At 50.2% G+C, this 22109-nt stretch overlaps 1 protein-coding gene across 1 annotated transcript; it reads right to left on the reverse strand.

Annotated features, from left to right (window-relative positions):
- Positions 1 to 6509: 6509 nt before the first annotated feature.
- On the reverse strand, positions 6510 to 21783 carry SCD (stearoyl-CoA desaturase). The gene is made up of 5 exons (XM_026068729.1): positions 21502 to 21783; positions 13477 to 13607; positions 9764 to 9969; positions 8117 to 8349; positions 6510 to 6971 (listed from the first exon to the last, which is right to left on the reverse strand). Exons 1-5 carry the CDS (start codon positions 21710 to 21712, stop codon positions 6772 to 6774), a joined length of 981 nt encoding a protein of 326 aa, XP_025924514.1. The 5' UTR covers positions 21713 to 21783; the 3' UTR covers positions 6510 to 6771.
- Between the last annotated feature and the right edge of the window lie 326 nt (positions 21784 to 22109).

Here is a 22109-nt window from a genome sequence, read left to right on the forward strand (position 1 = left end):
GGGCCGCCGCGGTCAGCCAAGGGAGGCGCGCCGCCGATTGGCCCGCCGCGGTCAGGAGCTGTAGGCTGTTGCGGCGCCGGCGCTCGGGGGCGGCGGGCTGACCGGCAGTAACCTTCGCGGGAGCTCGGCCCCTTTCGGCTCTTCTGCCCCGCTGCTGTCCGTGCGCCGCCAGCCCCGCGGTGGGCGGCGCGGCCGATGGCTGGGAGGAGTGCGCGAGGCGGGCCGCTCGCGGCAGCGCGAGACGCGGCTCTTCTGGCCGAAGCCGCTTTTGTCGCCGCGGCCTCTTTCCAGCCCGAGCAGAGGGGGCTGAGCGCCCTTGCGCAAGGCGGCGGTGGGAGACCCCCCCTCCCCCCCGCCCAGCCGGGGACAAGCCCCCCGCCGGGCTGCGTTACGCGGGGTAGACCGGGAATTAACCCCCTTGGCCTCTCCGGGCGGGAGGCGGCCGCCGCTCTCCTGCCTCCGAGCAGCTCCTCTGCTGCTGCCCCCCTGCAGGTGTGCGCGGGGCCGGGGACTTCCCTCCGGCCAGCAACTCCCCTGGAGCGGGCAGCAGGCTGGGAATCCCTGGGAAAGAGCCACTGCTGTGGTCGCGGGGTGCCCCTGCCCCAGCGGCCCGGGGGCAGCGTCTCTTGCGGACGGCCCGGTGGCTTCGCTCCTGTCCCCTTGCAGAGCGCTGCTGCCCCCAGTCTCCCCCCGCACGGGGGGGACTGGTGCTGTGCGCCCCATGCCGTGTCCCCCGAGGCAGGTGACAGGGTATTAGGCAAATCCCACCCTCTGTCCCTGCGGCTTTCCGAGGAGCGCCCAGCAGCAGCTCTCGGGGCTGCCGTTGTGCTCTCCCTCCTCCRCATGCTCTCCTGCTCCTTTGCTCATTTTCCTTTCCAGCTTCTGCCCTGCTCCTGAGCACTCGGGCAGCCTCCCCTCCCAGGGCCTTTTGGGGGTCTTCATCCGTATAAAGAGGCCGAGAGCTCTGGCCCCCCACTGTCCTGGCAGTCCCCAGTTTCCTGCTGCGGCAGGAGCCCGCTGAGGCCAGCGCCTGGCCCCGCTGCAGGGCAGCTAACACGTGCAGGGCACCTCCCCGCTGCAGAGCTCTGCCTCCCTATAGCCAAACACTCGCTCCCTCTCAGCTGCTGCGTCCCAGCTCTGGGAAGCCAAGGGGATCCCAGTCTGGAGCCTGGATGCCCCCACGGATCGCATTTGCCTCTCTTGCGTATTTGGTCGACAGCTAGCAGACAGGGCAAACCCTCCACCAGGCTGCTCCCGCAAGCAGGCGTGCCGCTTCCCCAGCCCTCCCTGCACCCCATCTGGTCCCGAACAAGCAGGCACTTGTTCCTCAGTCCTGGCTTTCCGAGCGGAGCGCAGAGCTGGCTGCCTCATTAACCCTTCCCTTCCCTGGTGGGCAGAAGATTTTCAAAGATGCAAAGCTGAGGCCCATCAGCACTGCAATCCAAGCTCACAGATCATACAGGAAATGGGGAGCAATAATCATGTGCAAAACAATCTCAGGCAACAGTCTCAGAATGCTGAGCTGGCACTGCTGAAGGGCTAGATAGTATAGAAAAACATATTTTGGGCAGGGGATTTAATAACAGCCTTCAACACAGAGGGAGAGGCAGTGATCTGAGTTCTGCTCTCATAAAATTCAGGCAGAGGGATCATTAATTTTATTTTTAGCCTTGTCTGAATAATCAAGAGGTTTGAAGAACTGCCTTCTCTGTTTCACTGTTTTAGGAGGGGTTGTGCTGGCACCTCTGGGATCAAAAGAGCACTAGACTATCAGAAGCAGCACCTCTCTGTCGCTGCCAGTGAAGGTTTTTCTGTGACCAGCTAAAGAGCCAGAGCCCTTTGTTTGCCTGTTTTTAGAGCTTAGGGCAGCTGTATCACATCACCCTGCCTGGGCTGGTCACTTCCAGGTGGGCAAATGCAATTACCAGGAAGAGCCCAAACCTTCCTGCTGCCCAACCCCTTTTGCTGCCCCCCGCAGCTGCCCACGCGCTCCCACGCTCCCATTTGCGAGGCGCTGGCGCTGGCGTGCCCACCCAAAGTGCTCAGAGGCAGCTGCAGCTGCAGTTGGAAACCAAAGCGTGGGCCAGCTCTGCTGAGGAATTCAGCATGACGTGTGCACAGGGCTGGCTGTGCCAGCGAACACGGGCTGCCGGCGCCTCGCGAGGTGCCTCGGCGCTGCGTCTGGTAGAGAAAGGTTGCCACCAGCCAGAACACCTGCTGGGCCTCCTCCCAAACAGAGCGACCTGGCGCCATGCAAAGACAACCGCGTTCGCTGCTTCTCCCAAAGCTGCCGTCGGGCCTTTGAAGGGTGGTTGGGTGGGGAAGTGGGGAAGCTAGTATCAATTAAAATGATATTCGGTCGGGGATTTCCCCCTTCTCTTCTCACTTCCCTCCAGCTGTGCGAGGGGTGGGGAGACCAGGAGCACTGCCTCTTGCAGGAGGAAAATTCCCCCTCGCTGAGGTTAATGAACTCATGTGGCACAGGCTCTGCTGTGCCCGCTGCAGAGACGGGCTGCCGGTATTACGTGTTATGCTGCATGTATATGTCAGCCGCAAAGTTTTGGCAAGAGGCCCTGGGTGGAATTAAACTGCAGTAACCCCACGGCAAAGGGGACAGCTCACTTTCCATTTGCAGGGGTGTGACGGGCCACGGCAGCGCTACGTGGTGGAGTATGAAAGCCATTATAAGCTGCTCATTCACTGCTCTTAAAGAGGCAGAGGTTTTTCCCCTCTTTCCAACCTCCTGGTTCCCTTGGAGCGGAGGCAGGTTTGGGGATGGTAACTCGTAGCTCTCCCCATCCCAACAGGGAGTCTCACACTTCACCTAGCCCGGYCCACCATGTCATCAGTCTAAAAAGTTTTAAAGTAACATTTTTATTATGAACAAATAAAATTTCAGATCAGCACAACCAGACATCTGTTTCCATATTAGTAGAAATTATTTCAAAAAGGTTTTTTGTTTTTTTCTTTTCCAGTACACAAAACAGAGATACTACTATGCAGAAATCCCTAAGCTGTGAAAATTGTATCCTACTCACATTTCAATAGCGACAGAGCTTAGACAATGTGCAGATTCAACTTTCCAGTCCTTCCCTAAACACCCAGCACTTGGACATCTGCTTTTCACAATACTATCAGGGCTGGGAACGGTCTTGGAAAACAAACCAGTGAACGCTTCCACCAGCACCGGTGTGCATGTGGTATGCCTCCCTCCTCCTGCTCTCCACGCAAGTCCGCACTCACCACACCCCAAGAAGCAGGGTGTAACCCCATTTTACAGACAGGGGAACTGAGGCACAGAGCGTTTTTAAGTGACTTTGCCTGACATCACACAGTGAGCAAGTAGCTAAGCTGGGAACAGAGCCCAGGAATCACCGCTCTAGCCACTGGGGCCCACTGCTGCATTTTCTTCTTCTACCTCTCACAGACTCATTTAAGCTAAACATACAGAGGACGTGTCCAGGATACAAACATGCCACCAAAAATATATATATATATTTATAGGTGTGTGTGTGTATATATATATATATATATATCAAACAAAGTTCTACTTAAAGTGTTTTATCTGTTTCTTAATCTAACAAAAATTCTAACTCAAGTACATTCAAAATCACCTGCACCCACAGTTCAATGTAGGCAATTAAGAAACCCCTCAAATGTTCATAATTCAGCAAAAAAGAAAAAAAATATGGCAAATAGCTGTCAATACTCCTATGTATATTAAAGAAAAATTTAAGGCACCCAGAGATATTTGCCAATCCACCTTTAAAGTGACTGGGCAAACACCAGGACTGTTTGGTTACTGCTCCTCAGCTTCCACCCTAATTCCAGATCTCTTGACCCAAATAAGCACTTGAAATTTGAAGGGAACCCTTGATATCAAACCCTGCTTTCTGCTGAGAGGATGTGAAATACTGCAGCATGTCATGGCACGTTCTCTGCCATAGGGTATGTCACACAACATGTTAAGGGCACCAGGAGCAGGGAAATCRTTCTCTTCACCTTCTCCCCTCCCCACCTGCCTTTCAAACTCCTGGATGGAGCAAATTCATCCTCTCTGGAGACTTCCATGAATTCAGAGGGGTTTAGACTAAGGTAAAGTCAGCCCACATTTCAGAGCTAGCAGCGGTTCTTTTTTTGTGTGTGATTTTTTTTTTTTAAACAGAGAAATACAGTTCTAGCCACAGCCCCCTTTGCACCACGCTGCCCCAAGACAGCCATGAGCCTTAAGGTAGTGAGGGTGCTGCCTCCAGCTGTTGCTGCCTACATTTGGGATATCAGGAGCTGAAGGGCTCCCTGCTCCCTTCCTCCCTGTGGTATCTCTTGGCCAGTGGCCTCACCACCAAGCAGCGTCCCATTGATGAGTAGTAACAAGGCTGTGGAAGTGGCAGGGAGGGCAGAGGAGAGGAGAGGAGAAGGACTTCTTTTCTGAGCAACAAGTGTGTTCTCTTTCTCAAGGAGAGTATCACAGAGCTGCCCTGGATCCTGGGGCATTTCCCAGTGGCAGGAGAAAGCAGAGCTGCGGAGACTCACTCCCGCGAAGCTTGCCTGGATGTGACATGGCATAGCTGAGGTGAGGAAGTTGGCATCCGCTCTGCCTCTGCCTTCCCTGACCTGCCCGGATAAGGGAGACGCTACAAGCCCCACTCCAACATCAAATCTTTCCAGCCACCCTTGGCCACCTCTTGTGCTTTCCTCCAGCTCTGTTTGACACATTTTAGCAACAAAAAATTATACTATTGCTACAACTAATAATAATAATAATAAAAATAAAAATAATGGGGGGAAAAAAGTGTGCTCAGCCTGGTGAGGGCCTGGAGACCACCACATGCAGAACCTAACCCATGGCCTGTACTCAAGCTGTGGTCTCTGCAGCTTGCAGGAAACAACGCCCACAAGGATTTTTTTTTTTTATCCAACACACCCTTCGACTGCATGCTCACAATGTCTCGGGACCTTGGGTGATGTAACTGACCTTTAAGCAAACTCAGCCGCCCTCGCCACGTGCYGTCACAGGCGAGCGGCGTGCTTGCCAGGCTAGGAAGCGAGGCGGTGGCCGCCCCTTGCTGGGCGGCCCTCCACTGTGCTGCAAGCTACGTGGGGGCCAGCATGTGCTGCCGCTGCTCCAGCACTGGTGGGGACGGCCTTGGGCACCAACCCGCAGAGGCAAGTTAAGGGCCTGACAAGGAGCCGCTCTCTCCCTCCCCCTCCCTGCTCTCACGCTCTCTCCGGAGCCTTTCAGAGGAGTGGAGAAAGCTGATTGCAAACCACCTCAGTAGACCACAGGCAGGAAAACAACTCATTCCCAACTCCTCTCTTGGTTTGGTCCCATCTCATTACAGAGGTGGCACATGCTGGGACCGGCGTCTTGCCCAGGAGGCCTTGATTGCCTCAAACTCTCGGTGCCACCTGGCTCCATGTCGTTTTTTGGCAGGCACTTGTTAATTGACAGAGTGGAGCCTGTGTGGACAGAGAGACCAATTCCCTCAACCCTCTGAGATACCCTCACCTCCTTGCTGTGTTTCTAGGCTGTCCCTTGCTACTGAACCACTCGGAGGTGGCACCAGCTGCCCCTCCATGCTCTCTGCTCGGTACCAGGGAGTCCACAGGACACACCTGGACACGAGGACATCTGCTTGCCGCCCAGTGGGCACCCTGTTCTTCCAGCATGTCAAGCAGCTTAACACAATGGTGGAGCTTTGGTTTACATCCTTCTCCCTCTCTCCGTTTTGGCAAAGTCCCTTTTGCTGGCAAAATCTTGATGGCAACTGAACAAAACCACCCAGGCCGGGCCAGTCCCGCAGCATTGGGTGGCACAGCCCTCCGTCTCCCGGTGCAGCCCTTCTCTCTGCAGCTTTCCAAAGGGACACGTGGAGTCCACTGCCCGGTGCTGCGTCCAGTCTCTGCAGGCAGCCGTAGCCCCAAGGTGCAGCAGGCTGGTGACGGGAGGGAAGTTGTGATGCTAGACCAAGGAGGTAATAAGGCCATGGATGCTCCCTGCCTCCAGTGCTGTCAGCTGCCACCATACCCTGTGGCTGACTGACGGACCTGCCTGGAGCTCTCCAGAGACTTTTGGGGCTCTCATCTCCCCAGCTTCTCCTGGCCTGGCCTCCTCCTGCGTGAGCCAGAGAGGCCCACCACTGTGAGGTGCAAGGGGGAGAGACAACTTCATGCTCTCTCTTTCTGAGGGCAAGGGGAGGGGACGGGGCTGCTTTTCCCAGAGAAAGCAGGTTAGTGATGCCAAGTGTCAGCAGCCCTTGACAAAGGAAGAGGGACAGAGGAAGGAGAGGGGGGAGTTTCTGGGGGTCGGTGGGGGAAAGAGAACCACTCACTTTGGTTCAACTCTTCAGCTGGCTGGTACAGACTTCCCTTAACTCCATATTATTTAGCCGGCTGCAATGGGGATACTCTAGGCTACTTTCTACCAGCTCCTCTGCCAAGGAGAGACAGGTACAAAAGTAAAGAGAAAGAGGGAATAGAGGGGCTAGAGAGAAAGAGAAAAAAAACAAAAAGGAAAAAGAGAGGAGGGAAAAGGGTGGCCTTGCGTTATAAAGGCAGAGTTCTAGGTTTTAAATACATCATGTAAAATACAGTGTGGGAGGGGGTTAAAACTCATTATCATTATCTTAAGCAAACTGGTAGCATTATTCAGTAGTTAGTAAACAGAACATTAAATCTCTGTCCAGCGTGTTCAGAGGGGTCAGGAAGGGAGAAAGGGAGAAAAAAGGAGGAAGGAGAGGTGTGGATGTGTGTGTGGAGGGGAGCAGGAACTCAGCCACTCTTGTGACTTCCATCTCCAGTCCGCATTTTCCGAGCCAGGATGACTTCCTTGGAGACCTTCTTGCGATCGCTGGCCAGCCCCAGGAGGCACATGAGGTCAATGAAGGCTGTTGTAAAGTTGAAGTGCCAGCCAAACTCACTGGTGGAGTAGTCGTAGGGGAAGGTGTGGTGGTAGTTGTGGAAGCCTTCTCCTGCAAAACAAAACCAGGGAGAAGATGTTGCAGAGCTCTTGGTTAGGCCCCCTTTCACTGGGCCCAAAGCACCATGTCTGAAACAGGCTATCGGTATGAGTTGAGCTACCAGCTAGACCTGGAGTGAGTCTGTGACAAGCCAGGAGAGGCCACTCCATACTCCTGTAACACAGACAGTCCTAATGCCAAAATCCAAAGGGCATCTCCAGATGGGAGTAATGAAGATGGACTTCCACTAAGTGGAAAAAATCCAGGAGCAGATCCTTCAGTGGTGGAAAGCAGCGCAGTCCCAGTGAGGTACAGAGTGCTTCTGTGATGCAAACCAGCTGAGGATCTGGGCTTGGAAGAACAGGTCAGGGCAAATGCTAACCTTCAGATGGCCAGGCTAACCTTGGGGATAGCTCCTCGGCATTTCTGGGGAAATACAAGAGATCTGGCTTGTCTCACACTCAAGAACCCCAAAATCACCAGCTGCTCCTGAGAACATGTTCAAATGTGCACCCACTGGTTTTCAAGATGATAAATCTAAGACAGATAAGCAGGGATTGCAGCGCAAGATATTCAGTCTGGTGAATGGGGCAGACAGACCTTGCAGCAAGGTAAATAAAATATTGCTGTTGAGATAAGGAGGTGCTAAGTGTAGCAGAGTCCTTTCCAGCCTGGAGAGAGGCTGGTGCGAGTTGATAACCCCACTGCCCTTATGTACTCAAAAGCCAGCCTGGGAAACATCCCCAAAATGCTGCTGGGCTGGATGGGAGAGGTGCAGGGGGAATTGGGAACACCTGGATTCATAAGGCCAATCCATCTTGTAGGAACACGTGAGGTGTTAACTCTTGTGTTTTCCTGGGCCAGGCTTTTGTATATAGTAAGTAGTATAGTTTGGCTGAATATGATTTGCCCTTGACAGATCAATGATGTCTAAGCCACACTAAGAAGTTGGCCTCTCTTATTTCTATATATACCTACCCCCTCCAGCCACCAGCCTCCTTAGCAGACATGGTCTCTTTCCTCCCTACCAGGCAGGCCAGCCCCACGGAGCAGCTTTCTCTGCTCCACCCCAGAAGCAGTTGCAGCCCCAAGGGTGGACAGGGTCAATCCTCACTCTGCAATCTGCAGGCAGGGAAAGACACAGACGCTGAACTTACCTAGGGCTCCCAGGCTGACCAGGGTGTTCTCTCGTGGGTTGATGTTCTGATCATATGGCCGGTTGCCAAACATGTGAGCAGCGCTGTTCACTAACCAGGTGGCATTGAGCCCTAGGACATAGCGCAGGATGGCTGGAATGAAGAAGCTGATGATGAGAGATTCCTCCCAGAAGTACCAGGGCACTACAGTAGGCATAGTGAAGCACAGCAGCACTATCGAGGGCTTGTAGTACCTGGAAAGGAAGGGACCAGAAGGAGACAGTTTAGTGACAGAGGCAAGGCAGGAGGAGCTGGTTTAATCCTCCCTTTGGAGGATTCATGCTCACCTGAGTCATACAGAGAAAACCAAGTATACAAATACTTCATCCCTCACCCCCTGCATCTTTTGCCCTGGATGCACAGAAGCACTTCTTGGAGACTCCCATGTCTTATCACTGGGCAGAAGGCAGACTGAACTCCTGCTTTCCCTGCCCCAATCTCACATATGCACAATGCAATATCCCTTTCACCATGAGTCCAGACACCAGCTGCTGCTGTTGGCCTGATTTGCCATTTGCTTCTCAGCTCCATTGGGTCCCAAAAAGGCATTCCCACACTGTGGAGTCCCATGGAAGGTTCACTCCACAGCTCTGGCCCAAGGTTGCAACTCCTTCTTGCAGACTTGGTCCTGTATACCATATATCCTTCCAACAAGTGCAAGCAAGGGACACTTTTCCCCATCATGCAACTGGACATGTGGGGCCTCTCATACTGTAAAGATGGGAGTGGAGGGTGCCGAACCACTCTGATGAGCTGCCAGAAAAATCCAGGGTACAAAACAGAGGAGAGCCATAAACTTTGCCTGGTTCATTTGGGACTGAGCTAGGGACCTTCAGAATGAGGACAGTTACTACACAAGTTCAGCCTCCCATCCCCACAGCCCTGGTAACAGGGCTATGGATCAGCTGCATGCAGGAGGATCTTAAGGCTTTACTCAACCACGAGCCCATGGTAGTAGGCACAGGGTAAGTGACAAGCCATCATGGCTCAGGTTCATGCAGCCAAAATCCCAGTTCTGTCCCTGAGCACAGTGGTTTCTCCTGGCTAGCAGCTCTGACAGCTTAGAGACACCCCACACAAGAGGCATCAATAAATCAAGACTGTCCTTCTCAGTGACTGCCTCTCTTCTGCCCTATTTTCAGCTCCTATTTCACCACACTGCTTCCAGGAGATTGATGCAAGAGGGGCAGAGGAACAGTCTGGAAGGCTGTTGCCATAACATCTCCAAGGAATGGCCTGGAGGCACCCCGCGGGCTGGCTCATAACCAGCCAAAGTGGCAGGCTGGACATGTGCAGGCAGATATGAAGGTGTTTGGCAGCAGAAAGCTCAGCTTACCGCAGACAAGATGGTACAGGATAGCTGGGTGAAAAAGTCATGTGGTTTTTAGGTGGTAGCACTAGTTCCTAAACGCTTTCTACTGGAGAGGTGGGTTCATCCCATGGCAAAGCCTCGGACGGGCTGCAGGTGCAACATTTCTCATGAGACGCCCTCAGTCCCCTTCATGCCAGACTCTCCTCCCTCAGAGGTGTCTGGGCTCCTCAGCCCATTTGCAGGGTCCCCGCTCCATCCCACACCAGCTCTGCCCTGGGGCGCCCCCCACTGCTCACCTCCGTTGGAACATCACCACTTTGTCAGCCCTGATGTCGCTCAGGTCGAGTTTCTGGCCCTTCTCGATGACATCAGGGTGCTTGCGCACCAGCAGCCAGCCAATGTGGGAGAAGAAAAAGCCCCGCTTGGCATTGTGAGGATCCGCATCTGTCTCGGAGAACTTGTGGTGGACACGGTGGTCTCGGACCCACTCATAGATGTCATTCTGCAAGGCAACAGGAGCAGAGAGTCAGGGCTAGGGTGAATTGCTCTCTTTCAATTAACAAAAGAGCCTGAAACAGTTAAAACACCTAAATCCCATGACCTTAACTCATATCAGCCATTTCAACTCTCTTCAGGATTTGGGTTTTTTTGGCTTTTTAAACAGAGGTTGGACCTTCTTTGCTCAACCATTTTGTTTTTCTTCAAAAGCTGCTTTTTTGTGAGCATTCCTTTCTCTCTTTTTTAAATTAATTTTAAGCTTTGGTCTACACAACCTCTAAAGCATCACAGGCTCTGACTGTTCCCCCACCCCCTGCAATAGCCAGCCCTAATTGGCCAGACTGTGTCTCCTCCCTCACACACTCGGCTCTGGTTGGGTCACTTGTCCCCTGTCTCTATGCCAGCTGAGATTGACCAATCTGCCCCTTCCCTCTGCATTGACATTTGCCACGGGTCAACCTGCCTTACTTTCCCAGGTATTGCCAAATCAGATGGAACTGTTTAACTGGGGGTGAGATTTCTTTTAACTTTTTTTCTTAGAAATCAAATAGTCTTAAAAAAAGTGAAGGTCCCTCTTTAGAAATAGAATAAACACACCATTTCAATGACAATTATCAAAAAATAACCCACCCTTCCACCCCCTAAAGAGTTCAGTTCAAGCTGCAAAATCAATTCAGTTTGGAAAATGACAAATTTTTCATCATTTGTATTAAGAAATGATTGTTTTGGCCAGTTTTAAGAATCACTTCTAAATTAATTGCCTATACTCATTCCTTTATACCAAGATTTCAATGTGCTAAAAGCCATGTATTACACTGTGCTAGAACACAGGAAATGGAGAGATCCAAGCACTTTCTTATTTCCTGCATTCCACGAGAGGCTCCTTAATCTCGTAAGTATACAGGGCTTTTCCTCAAAGCACTTAGAAGGTAGGGAAGCAGCATAATTATCTCTATCTTATGCCTTCAAGGATTAAGTGACTTGTCCATGTCCACACAGGGAGCCTGTGGCAGAGACACAACTCCTCCTGACTCGTTCTCAGGTGCCACAGCCACCAGACACTCGTCCTTCAACTGAGAGGAAATGATTGCATGGGCCATGCAATGAGACAGTGACAGACATGGGCCAGGATTCATCTCTCGCTTATATCCAAATACTGGGAATTGTTGCCTTCCTTCCTTCTAGCCCAACCCTGAGCACGTCCAAGTATCACCAGCCCCCACTGATGTTAGCCACAGCTTGGTCACTCAGCATCCCCCAGAAGAGGGTGGCCCAGCAGTCTTCCCCATCCATTAAGCAGAGAAGCACAGTCAGTGCCCATACTGGAAACGTTTCGCCTGTGATCCTAAGTCTTTTTCACATCCCAGACCCCATACAGCACAAAGTAACTTGAGAAATCCCAGCCTGAAATCTGACAGATGGCTTGGGTTTGCCCATCTGGGGATGCCGCCTTTGTCTCCTGGAATCCTTTCACTGGAAGTAGGAGGCACAAATTTGGAAAGAGACCACATACTGGCTGGATACCAGCTGGAGAATGGTAGCACCTCATCCATCACAACCTGTGCCTAAACACTCACAAATCAGTGGTTTCAAAGCTGGTAAGTTGGGATCTTGACCCAAACTTAAGCACACAGAAATTCTACAGATCTTAGTTTACGGCCACCTCTAACYGCAACCTTGTCTGAAAATCATGGCTTTATGAGACTAGCCTGCAAAGCTGAGGAAAACTCCTCCTTTGTCAGGAGTTTCCAACTACAGGGTACAACCAGAGGAGCTTCTGCTGTGCTGCAGCTGCATGGTCTTGTAGGCAGAGGAGCTGACACAGGGCAGAACTGCTGAATGCTCTGAAATAACAAGTCACTGGTCGCTGCTTCAGCAGCCAGCAGGCATTCTCTGGAGCACCACAGGTAAGATAATTTATGGTATTCTCTGGCTTTAAAAGTTACCAGCCTGATTTTAGAGTGGCTGCTACTAATGGGAATGAGGTAAATTCAAAATAAACCTTCTTTTGATATTCAAAATAAACCTTCTTTTGATCTCATTGAAAATAACTATTTAAAAAAAATTCCATGGGGCATCATACTGAATTTTCAGTAAAACTTTGGATTAGTCACTATTGAAGCTGAAATATCTCTCTGTCTCACATCTTTGTCTATCCCTATCCCCTACAGCAATAGCTCAGCAAATTCTTTCACCCTCTGCCCTATAACCCTGCAAAAGACAGTCTTTGTGTAGGACTGGCCAATACACAGCAAACCATCCTGTTCCCTTGCTGAGCACTCGACCAGTAGCTGGAATCAGCAGCGTGGTCCTTCCTATTCCTTATGAAACACTCTGGTTTGGTACTAACAGGGAATAGGAAAGTGATTAGTGTTTCAGAAAATTTTCCATGCCTGGAAATACATCCCCACCCTCTTCTGATTTCGTGACAATGAAATGACATCCTCTAGGGCTACACAGTGGGGAGAGAGAGATGATGTCTCTGAAATACCTGGTCCTCTTGGGCTTTACTCTTCTCCCCAACTCAGCTGAAAAATCACTTAAGGGCACAGCACTGACTCCTTTCTGTGCACCTTCTTCTAGCAGAAAGTGCTCCACCCTGCCACACTCCTGAGCACTTCCTAGCACATTAGCAAGCCTGTACAAAGCCCTTTTGAGTATAGTTGGAGGACAGAGCTCACAGCAGCAAACGTGAGAGATCACCATGATTTCTCTGTACCAATCTGATTTGGGTTTTCATTGTACTTTCTTCTAAAGGGCCATTTCTGCTACTTTCTACAGTCTCTAAGGACTTCCTGGTTTGTTTGCTTCATGAACCATGAAGTGCTCTCTCGAGTGGTTAGGCAATATCCTGAGGTGCTTACCAGCTGCCTGCAGTCACTTGGGCCACTCTGAATGGGCCCAACCCTTCTCTCCTTGAAACAGCATTGTCCTGGGATGACTCTCTGGAAGCTAGTGGCAGGATCTAACAACATGGTTATTAGGCATCATCATTCTTACTAGCCACAGAAGCATGCCCTAAATGCATAATCTCAACAAGTTCTTGGTCCTTCTGCGGCAGCAATTTCTACAGCCTGGCTTCCTAGGCTGTGCAGACGCTTCCCCCCTTATTACCAGTGCAGTGAGGGGAGGGTGAGGCAACTCGAACAACAGGAGAGCACTTGGCACTTCCACACGTCCTTCACAGGACCCAAGAACAAGCTTGGGGAGACCACACCTCGAGGGAAGGGTACATTCCTGCTTTGGAGAGCTTTCCTACCCCGATCTTGGCCAGAAGTCCTCCCCCCACCTTGTTAGGAAGCTTTGTGCCAGAGTCACCCTCTGAAGGGACAAGGTGAAGACAGTGAGACAGACTCCAGCACCAGAGTGTCAGGTGGAAAGGGTAGGTTGTTGCTTAACAAGAGATAGCAGGTGAGAGAAATCTATCTTCAGCTTGTGCCCTGTACCAGAGACATGGATTCAGAGGAGTACTTCCTTCTGAGGACTGGCAACACATGATGAAGGTTCTTACCTGGAAGGCCATGGAGTTTGCAAAGGTCAAGAAGATCCGCAGGGGCAGTGTGGCTTTGTAGGACCGATGGCTCCAGAGGCGGTGAGATCCAGCTGTTATCCCCACAGCACTCACCAGGAAACAGAGAGCGGCTGAATAGGAAAAGAAAGTGTTGGGGCAGTTAGAGCAAGGCAGCCTGTGGTAAAGTTTCAGGCAAGTTCAACACAAAGGCAGGCCTTCCCCCAAAGCTGTACAGGCAAAACAGGAACTTGTGGAGGGCCTAGATTGGGGCAGTAAAATCAACATGAGAGTGCCCTTACTCCACTGCAAGGCATTTACCCTCTCTGTGACTGTCAGGCAGGCCTGGCCTGGGAGGCAGAAGGGCCCATCAGGGTGTCACCACAGAGTCTCAGGACTCCAAACTTACCACAGGCTTCCCAGGCTACGTGGGGCAAATCACTTCAGCTCCTCATCTGTGACCAAAGGAGGAAATTCTCCCTTACAAGATTCGTCACAGGGGTCAATCCTTCAGTGTACTGTTATCTGACATGGTGGAGGATGCTTAAAATTGTATAGAGCCACTGCTTCTACACTGCTCTATGTTAACAGCTCTACCAGGTCTCTACGTTAACAGCCCCACCAAAGCACAGCTTCCCCACCATTCCTCCTAGCCCCATTGATGGAGGGTCTTGCTTTCCTATCTCACTACACCTCAATAAGTCTCTTTTGCATTCTTTTCACCTAGAGGCAGTAGATGGTTTTACAGTTATTAAGGGTGACAGTTCAATCCCAGGGTTAGGCTTCTTGTCTGTTCTCTTTCTGAGCAGAAGCTGACCAGAGAAAGGTCTAATTTACCAACCCTGGCCTTCAGTCACATCACAGACTCAAAACTGCCCAGAGCCTCCCATTCCCAACCTCTTTCTGATTCCCTTCTATGTTCAACTTCTGCAGCAGAAGGAAACTCCAAGGTCAATAATTCATTGCAAGTCATGGCCAGGGCAGAGTCACTTGCTGCTGGGTCCGGATGAGCCTCGAGGCTGCTTCATGTGCTCCCTTTTCACACAGGCCAGGAGGAATTCCTCACCCCTCCGGCAGCAAGTGAAAAACACATCCCTCTCCCCCTGGATCATGTGTTTATGTCTCCCCTGGTCTTTGTGTTCCTGCATGCCATCCTAGTGCCTTTGGTGCTTCACCTAGGTTCCAGCATCTGGCCCTAGAGCTAAAATGGAGAGAAATCTCCAGTATGGTCATAGCAGCATTACATTAGGAGGCTGGCGATCAGAAGAGAATTGGATCTGAAAAGTAACTCTTTTGCCAGAAAGGAAGGGCAAGAAGCTTGGCAGAAAGATGGAGGATGTTCAACAGTTGCTCTCCCCTGCAAGCTCAGACATTGAGAGGGAAAGGCACACATGACAACTGATTACCCTTCAGTCCTCTGGGGTAAGGAAAATATGGATAGGAATCTCTAGTACGCTTGACAATACCACTTAATCCCACCAAATGGGTCTAATCAAGCTTATCTCGAATGCAGAAAATAGATATTCTGCCAGAAACTTGTCTGGAATCAGAGATTTGAGACATGTGCAGGGCACTGTTGCCCTGTTCTTTCATTCAAAACAATCCAGGCTTTATTTCCTATCATCTCCTGCTCCCTCTTCCTTCAGTGTATCACCTCTTTTTTGTTTTTCTGCATTCCAAGCCTAATCTCATATCAGCTAAAAGCCAGTCTCAGTGGATTTAACATCCTCTTCTGGCCCCTTAAACTTGCATGAACCCTCCTCACTCTCATCCCCTGTATAACAGCCACCTTCCCTGTCTGCTGATCTGACCATGACTTCCTGTCTTCCTCTTCTCCTTTGACTTCCCCATCTGCTGCTGAATCCAGGGCAAGCCTCTGGCCAGCACATCTCTTTCTCATGTCTCCCAAGGCCTCTGCAGTCTCTCAGAGGAGCCAAGAGGTCACTGGCCATAACTGATTTATGGGACATGAGAAGCGACGAAAATAAAAGTAAATGCAGCAAGATCTGGCTTTTGCAGCAAAGCTCACAAAGCTGGCCAAACCTGGAAGGGGAGAGGGGAGGGATGCTGGAGCAGGGTGTTTGCTTCATGTCTACCTTTGGCTTATTGACAGGGAAATATTTATGAAGGACACCTTGAAGGTTTTCCCAAGCCCAGTGATGCTGACTTGAAGATTATAAGCTAGCTCTTGACAAGTTTGCTGTTGGTTTTAGATTTTAAGACTTATTTTAAATCAGTCTCTATCTACACAGATTCATAGAGAAGAAAAAACCCTTGAGAAAGCACCTAACATTTGACTCTGATTTGCAGAACCTCTCTGGCCTCAACCACTGCAATAGCAAACCAATCCACTCCTGGACATTTCAGACACTTCCTATTAGTGGTAGGAGCATGACACACCACCATTCTCCCCTGGACATAAGATGCTATACCCAGAAAATCATAGGTCATAAAAGCTCTGAGCAGCTTTATACCAACTGTGCACACTGCTGTTGGTGAAATAAATTTCTAAGGATGACAGCAACTTATGGCAGAGCTGGGAGGAAGATCCAGGGATCTGGGTTTAAACCCCAACCTGTATGGATGCTGTAAGAAACACCAGACAGGGAGTCCATAGAAAACAATGGCAGATCACAATGGACTTTGAATCAAGGACGTAGGGGGCAACTTGCTGGGAAAAAGAGCTAGGGTCTCCAAGGTGGGGCCAGTAGATGTGAGCTAATAGTGTGCTGGGGAGAGCTAATTAAACTATGCAATCATTCATCATCTTTAATGGCACTGGAAAGTAAATGCCAGGTTAGGTGAGTGCAGTGAGTTCAGACTTCTCTCCCTGGCTGGGTTATTTTTTTGAAGACATAGCAGCAAGCACAAGGAATCACAAAAGAGACATGGTGGGGACACCAGCAGACCCAGAAACCTGAAAACTTAGTCCTTGCTCTGGGTAGCCTTGAGTTAAAACCTTTGTTAAAAATTTGGAAGGGTAACCATTTATTTTGGGTGCCCTGGTATAAAACAGTCATGGCCATCATCCAAAGCCACTGTGGCCACAACTCTCTAACTGTAATCTCATGCTGCCTTGCCTCTTGCTTGATGCCACAGCTGTTTTTTATCTAAGGAGGAGACACATTGTGTGGGAAAGGAGCTGAGTCTCAATCTGAGCATACATGGTACCCAGCCCTGCAGAAACCTAAACCCTTGGGGCTACTGGCTCCATCAGCCATACCTAAGAGTTGCTGTGACAGTGATAGTGACAGCAAGACAGCAGGAACAGGATATCAACAGTAAGATTGAAAAGCCTGGCAGAAAACAGAAAAATCAAGCACCTTTAATGATTCAGAGGACTCATCTGCACAAAAAGACACAATGATGATCATAGCTTAGGCAGAGAAGGAGCATTGCACAGGGAAGAAATGAGAAAAACTCCTTCAAGATCATACGCTAGGAACGAAATTGGAAAGAGGATGGAGAAGGTGAGATAAAGTAGTGCTGGTTATCATAGCTCCCTTGTGAATCTACCTCAAACTGGAGGACTTAGGCACTCCACCAGTGCCACCAGCTGAAGTTTCAAAGCCACATTCCACACTATGACATGATCTTGGCTGTGAAGTATCCAAGGAGCTCTAGATAAAAGATTGTCAACTCACAGGTGATGTTGCCAGTGACCCACTCAACTGGAATACAAAGAACTATGACTACTGGCAGTAATACACACTCAGTGCTCCAGAAATGAAACCCAAAACAATTCAGATTCAGTCATGCCTACATGATTCACTGCCCTTTACGTCTTTGGGACATGGATTCAGACCTCCAGTTATGAAGGGAAGCCAGGAATGTGCTGAAGGGTTTGTCACCTGCAGCCAACACTGAGAATGGTTGTATGGAAAGGTGTCCCGGCTCCAGCAGGTGTCCAACAGACTTCTGCTCAGCAGAAGGGAAAACTACAGCTCTAGTCTGTTCCCTCCTTGCCTCCCAGTCCCTACTAGCTGGGTGGGTCCTAAGGATAGCAAGACAACTACTATTTTGAGGAGAAAGATGGCAAGAGTAAGGAAATGTATGCAGGCTGCATAAGAAGGGGAACGGTGTTTAGAAGGAGCAATTGGAGTTAATGATGCTAAGTCCTAACTTCCCTGTCTGGCAAAATCGTAACTTCCTCTCAGCACTCAGAAGAGAAGTGTGCAGTCTGCTAATTAAGTCTGCAGATGATACTAAGTGGAGAGGTGTTGCCAGTAGAAGCCTTGATGGGAAAGTAACAAGGGACTTCTGTAAATATTGGCTGGACACATCCCTAGGAGTAGTACAATTGTTTTATCCATTATTGGCTGCAATTTTTACACTGTCAGAGTTACCTAAACTATCCAGCAAGGTTCTTTTTGGTCCAAAGATGATACAGCAGCAACAAAAAAATAGTATCAACCCGTTTCTCCCACTGCTGGCATTGCAGGGAGCTGGGGTAGTGTCAGACCATGAAGCCAAGAGAAACTATCACTGTTTTATAGTCACTGTTGGCCAGGATGACAAGGGTTAATACAAATAAGTCAGTCTGCTACACCTGAGGGCCAGGAAGACAGCCTGCAAATCATGTTTCTGGGGAGGATCAGAGCAGTGAGAGAAGACACTGTCAATCACCTTTGCATTCTGCCCTTTTGGACTCTGTGCCTTTTGGCAAATGACATGAAATCTTCCCATGATCAGTAAGGGCAAAATTTTGTCAAGTGCAGCGGGGAAGACAGTAAATAAGAGAGAAGCTGGCTAGAGATCAATAGTGTAGAAGGGCTCGGAGCATTCTTGCTACGGTGAGATCTCACCTGATCAACAAACCCAGCTCGTTCTGGGAAGCTCTGTACCAGAAAGAGATCAGGGGATACAATGCACACAGCAACGAGAACAGCAAACAATGATGAAGGCAGGGCTGGAGAGCTTGAGAGACAAAGAGGAATTAGCACACAGAGAAATGAAAACAAAAGAGGACACAGTCACCAATATAACTGGTTTCAGAGAGACCGGAATACCAAGAAGACGGCACCCGGAATGAGGAGGGTGAAAGCAGGGACTGCTGCTTATAAAAATATAGTAGATAGATCATCTACCAGGCAGCACAGCTGCCCATAGCATCACTACAGAGAACACACAGGGCCATGTTGATTTTATATTATATGTACATAACCTAAGGAAGGGATGATGTGAAAATGAAGGGCAGCTCCCAGCCTAGCACTGGGAGAGCTGCTCTACCAAGAACCCATGGTGTACCACTGGGAACAGTACAAATCTCTGTACTGCCCTGTTCTTGTGTATAAAATGGGAACTGTAATCCTCTCCTTGCTGGGAAGATAACAGCAAGTCACTGAGACAACACAGTCACAGAGGCCCTCTATATCCCAGAGAAAGGTTTGATCTGAGAAAGGGGAAATACAAGAAAGAGCAGGGAGCCCTGCTGAGAAGCCAGACCTGTGGAGCCTCAGAGTATCCCAGCTCCAGTCCACACTCAAGGAGAATGGACTAATGGGGGCTGTTTGGGCTGCTGAGTGCAAAACAAGGTGGTCCTTTCGCACGACAAGTGCTGTGATCCAAGATGGGGAGCCCTCTGGAGCTATTCCAGTTCTGTTAACATAGGATGGATCTTTAGCCAGTCCAAAACAGTGCAGCTCCACCAAACTCCATGCCCTTCTCCTGTTCCCAGTTCCCAGAGCATTCATCACTCCAGAAGCCACCGAGGAATCACACAGTGCCTCACAGTGGCAGGACCAGCACCTGGCTCCTAACATTGGAGTTCATTGAGCTGGGGTAGCAGGAGGGATTGGAGTCAAGAAAACAGGACAGATTCCTACAAAACTGCCATGGGATGCCCCACGGACACCCTGAACAAGCATGTGATTGTAAAGACACTGCCTCAGAGACCATTTTGATGGTAAGATGGGGCTTAGCAGAATGCAAAATAGCATTAACCTTGCTGAATCAAGATGCTCAAATCAGCTTAAGTATTTCAGGGGAGCTCAAGAGAGAAGGGTTGGCCTGATGTGGAAATCATGGCACATCTCACCAGCCTGAACCAAAAACTGAGGAGCCCAATTCACCTTGTCCCTCCTTGCCCCAAAGTCCTGAGGATATTTGGCTTGGGATTGGATGACCCAAGGTGTCAGCAAGGTGCATGAGACAGCAGCGCCCACCTGGCAGCACAGAGCCCAGGGACAAGACTTCCTGCCACACAGAGCAGGATTGGGAGTCGTGAAACGCTCCTCCAAGGATGTGCTGAGGCTGCATGTTCTGCCCAGCCCTGCCAGACCCAGGGAAAATAAGCACAGTGCATCCTTGGAGCCTATCAGTTTTTCACAGGGGAAAGGGCCAGCAAAGTTTCTTTCATAATGGCCCCCTGACAAGCCGYGCTGGCTGCACAGAGAACATGTCTGTGCCTGTTTCTTCAGATGCTGTAGCCAGCCTTTGACTCAGTCCTGTAATCTTGAGTGATGCTCATCCTCCAAGCCTTTGCCTGTGAGAGACTTGGATGGCCAGAGAGGGAGAGACTCAGTCCAGCTACGCAGGGAGGCATCCCCTTCCTGCTCCAGCTGCGATGCTCCCAGCTCCCAGCTCAATGCCGTTGGGAGCACAGACTTGGAGAATGTGATAGACCCAGGAGCCCATCTGGCCAGGGCAGGAAGAAAGAGCATGAGACTCCAGGTGGACCTCTCCAGGGCCTGTCTGCAGCCTGCTTGGCCAGGCTGTTCCTGCCAGACGTTCCCCAGGGCTTTATGGCTGCTTCCAGCTACCAGCTGAGCATTTTGAAGGAGCACACTGAAACCAAGAGTGTTGCCGCGGTGCCAGCAGGTCTCAAATGTGACTGGCACTTTTTGTTTCAGCATGGCCCGTCTCACAAACAGGCAGGAGCTGGATGCAGTCTCTAGAGCTTCCCATTGGGAACAGTTTAGCTGCTCAGATCTCCCAAGGGGCCACACAAAACCTCATGGGAAGTGCAGCCCCCCCAGCAGCTCGGGCCCTGGTCCCAGCTGCCTTTCAAACAGTCAAAGGAGAAGTTTGGTTCCTACCCAGGGAAAAGTCTCTAAGAAAGGGGAGCTTCGCCTAGCTACCTTCTGCTTGGTTGTGCTTTCCATTGGAATTCGCTGCCTGGAGAGCCACTTAAGCTTTTTTTTTTTTCTTTTGCTGCTGCTGCTGCTGCTTTTATTTATTTACTTTTTGAAAGTTGTCAGACTTAATTCAGGATGATGGGGGCTAATCTGTGCTTTTGGAAGAATGATAAAAGACTGAGCTTCGGATTTAATTCTTGCCTTTTACCTTCAGCACAATTGTATTTTGCCTCTCTCCCCTCACAAACACATGGAGTCCCTGCAGGGTATACATCCTCCCTTGGAAATAACAGCAATGGTTGTTATCTTGAGGCAGTAGCCTCGCTCCAAATAATGTCCTRTATTTTGCCTCCCTAGCCAACCCTGAAGATGCTCTTATTAGCATCCTTTTTCTGACTTTTTGGGATCATCACTGTGCTCCATCAAACATTTTCTGTGCTTTATCCCAGAAGTGGCTGCATTTTTAAGTGTGGGCTTCTTCCCCAGCAGGAAGCCTTGCAGGCCACAGTTATTGCAAGTCTTAAAAATTCTCTTCACTCAACATCAGAACTGTTCCTGGGAGGACCAAATGTTCCAGAAAATTGGGCCCGTAAAACTGTCCCCACTTCTCCCACCTCCCATAGTAACAGCCTGCTAAGCAGAGGACCCCTGTGAGTCAGCAAGGATGGGTAAAACAGGAGGAAAGATCCCCCACATCTCATCTAATGCCTGTGCATCAAATCTGCTCTTTAAGTAGTCAGGTAGTCTCCTGACGAATCTTTCCCCTTCGTGACCTTACAGTAGGCACTAGCAAGCCCTCCCACCCCTTGCTGTCAAGCTGGCTGAGCAGTTTCTTCTAACGGAAGACCTCCATTTCCTTCTTTCTCCTCCTTGAGTCTCAGGGCCTGGAGGAAAGAAAAACCCAACAACTAGGCTTGCAGATGCCAAGAAACAAGTGGAAGTAGGTACTTACCCCATGCCAAGGTCTGGATCTTTGCATAAGGTATCAGCATCAACCCCAATATGCCCCCCAAATGCAGCAGGCTCATGAGGATGATATTCCTCCAGACATATCTCACGGGGGGTTTGGGGCCCTCCTTCTCATGGTAGGTCTCATCAAAGAGATCATCTATCATGCCCCGGTCTCCTGCCAAGTCCTCATGATTGAGTAAGTCCTTCTCCATGAYGGCATCCCCATTCCTGGTCACCCGAGAGGTGACGGTGCCAACAGTGGTTGTGGTGCAAGTGGAGGAGAACTCCTTGGAGAGGTGATAATGGATGTTTTCAAGAAAAGAAAAGGGAAAACAAAACAAAACAAGAAGTTTAGTGGTTACAAATGCAGGGAATTGAAACATGCAACAGCTGGGCTGGCAGTACCAAGCCTTGGAGCCTGTGGCTCCCCGGCATGCTCCTTTCTTAYAGCTTAGCTGTTGGCACCAGGACCAGCCTGCTCTGGCCCCATGGAGCAATGACCTGTGAAAGGTAGTGGGTCTGTTCCTTTGTGGGGAGAAGGTGAATAGTGCACAGGGTGCAGAAAGTAAAGCAAAAGTCTTGAAAGCCAATTTTTTCCACCAGTGGCTT

Source organism: Apteryx rowi, unplaced genomic scaffold, assembly GCF_003343035.1.
Source record: "Apteryx rowi isolate R43461 unplaced genomic scaffold, aptRow1 scaffold_279, whole genome shotgun sequence".
NCBI lineage: Eukaryota > Metazoa > Chordata > Aves > Apterygiformes > Apterygidae > Apteryx > Apteryx rowi.

Coding starts and splice junctions, on each gene's coding strand:
- SCD (XM_026068729.1), bottom strand. CDS start 21,712: ATGGAGAAGGACTTACTCAATCATGAGGACTTGGCAGGAGACCGGGGC. Junction 9,970..13,476: donor CAAACTCCATGGCCTTCCAG/GTAAGAACCTTC, acceptor GTTGCCTTGCAG/AATGACATCTATGAGTGGGT. Junction 8,350..9,763: donor GTGGTGATGTTCCAACGGAG/GTGAGCAGTGGG, acceptor CTTCCTTTCCAG/GTACTACAAGCCCTCGATAG.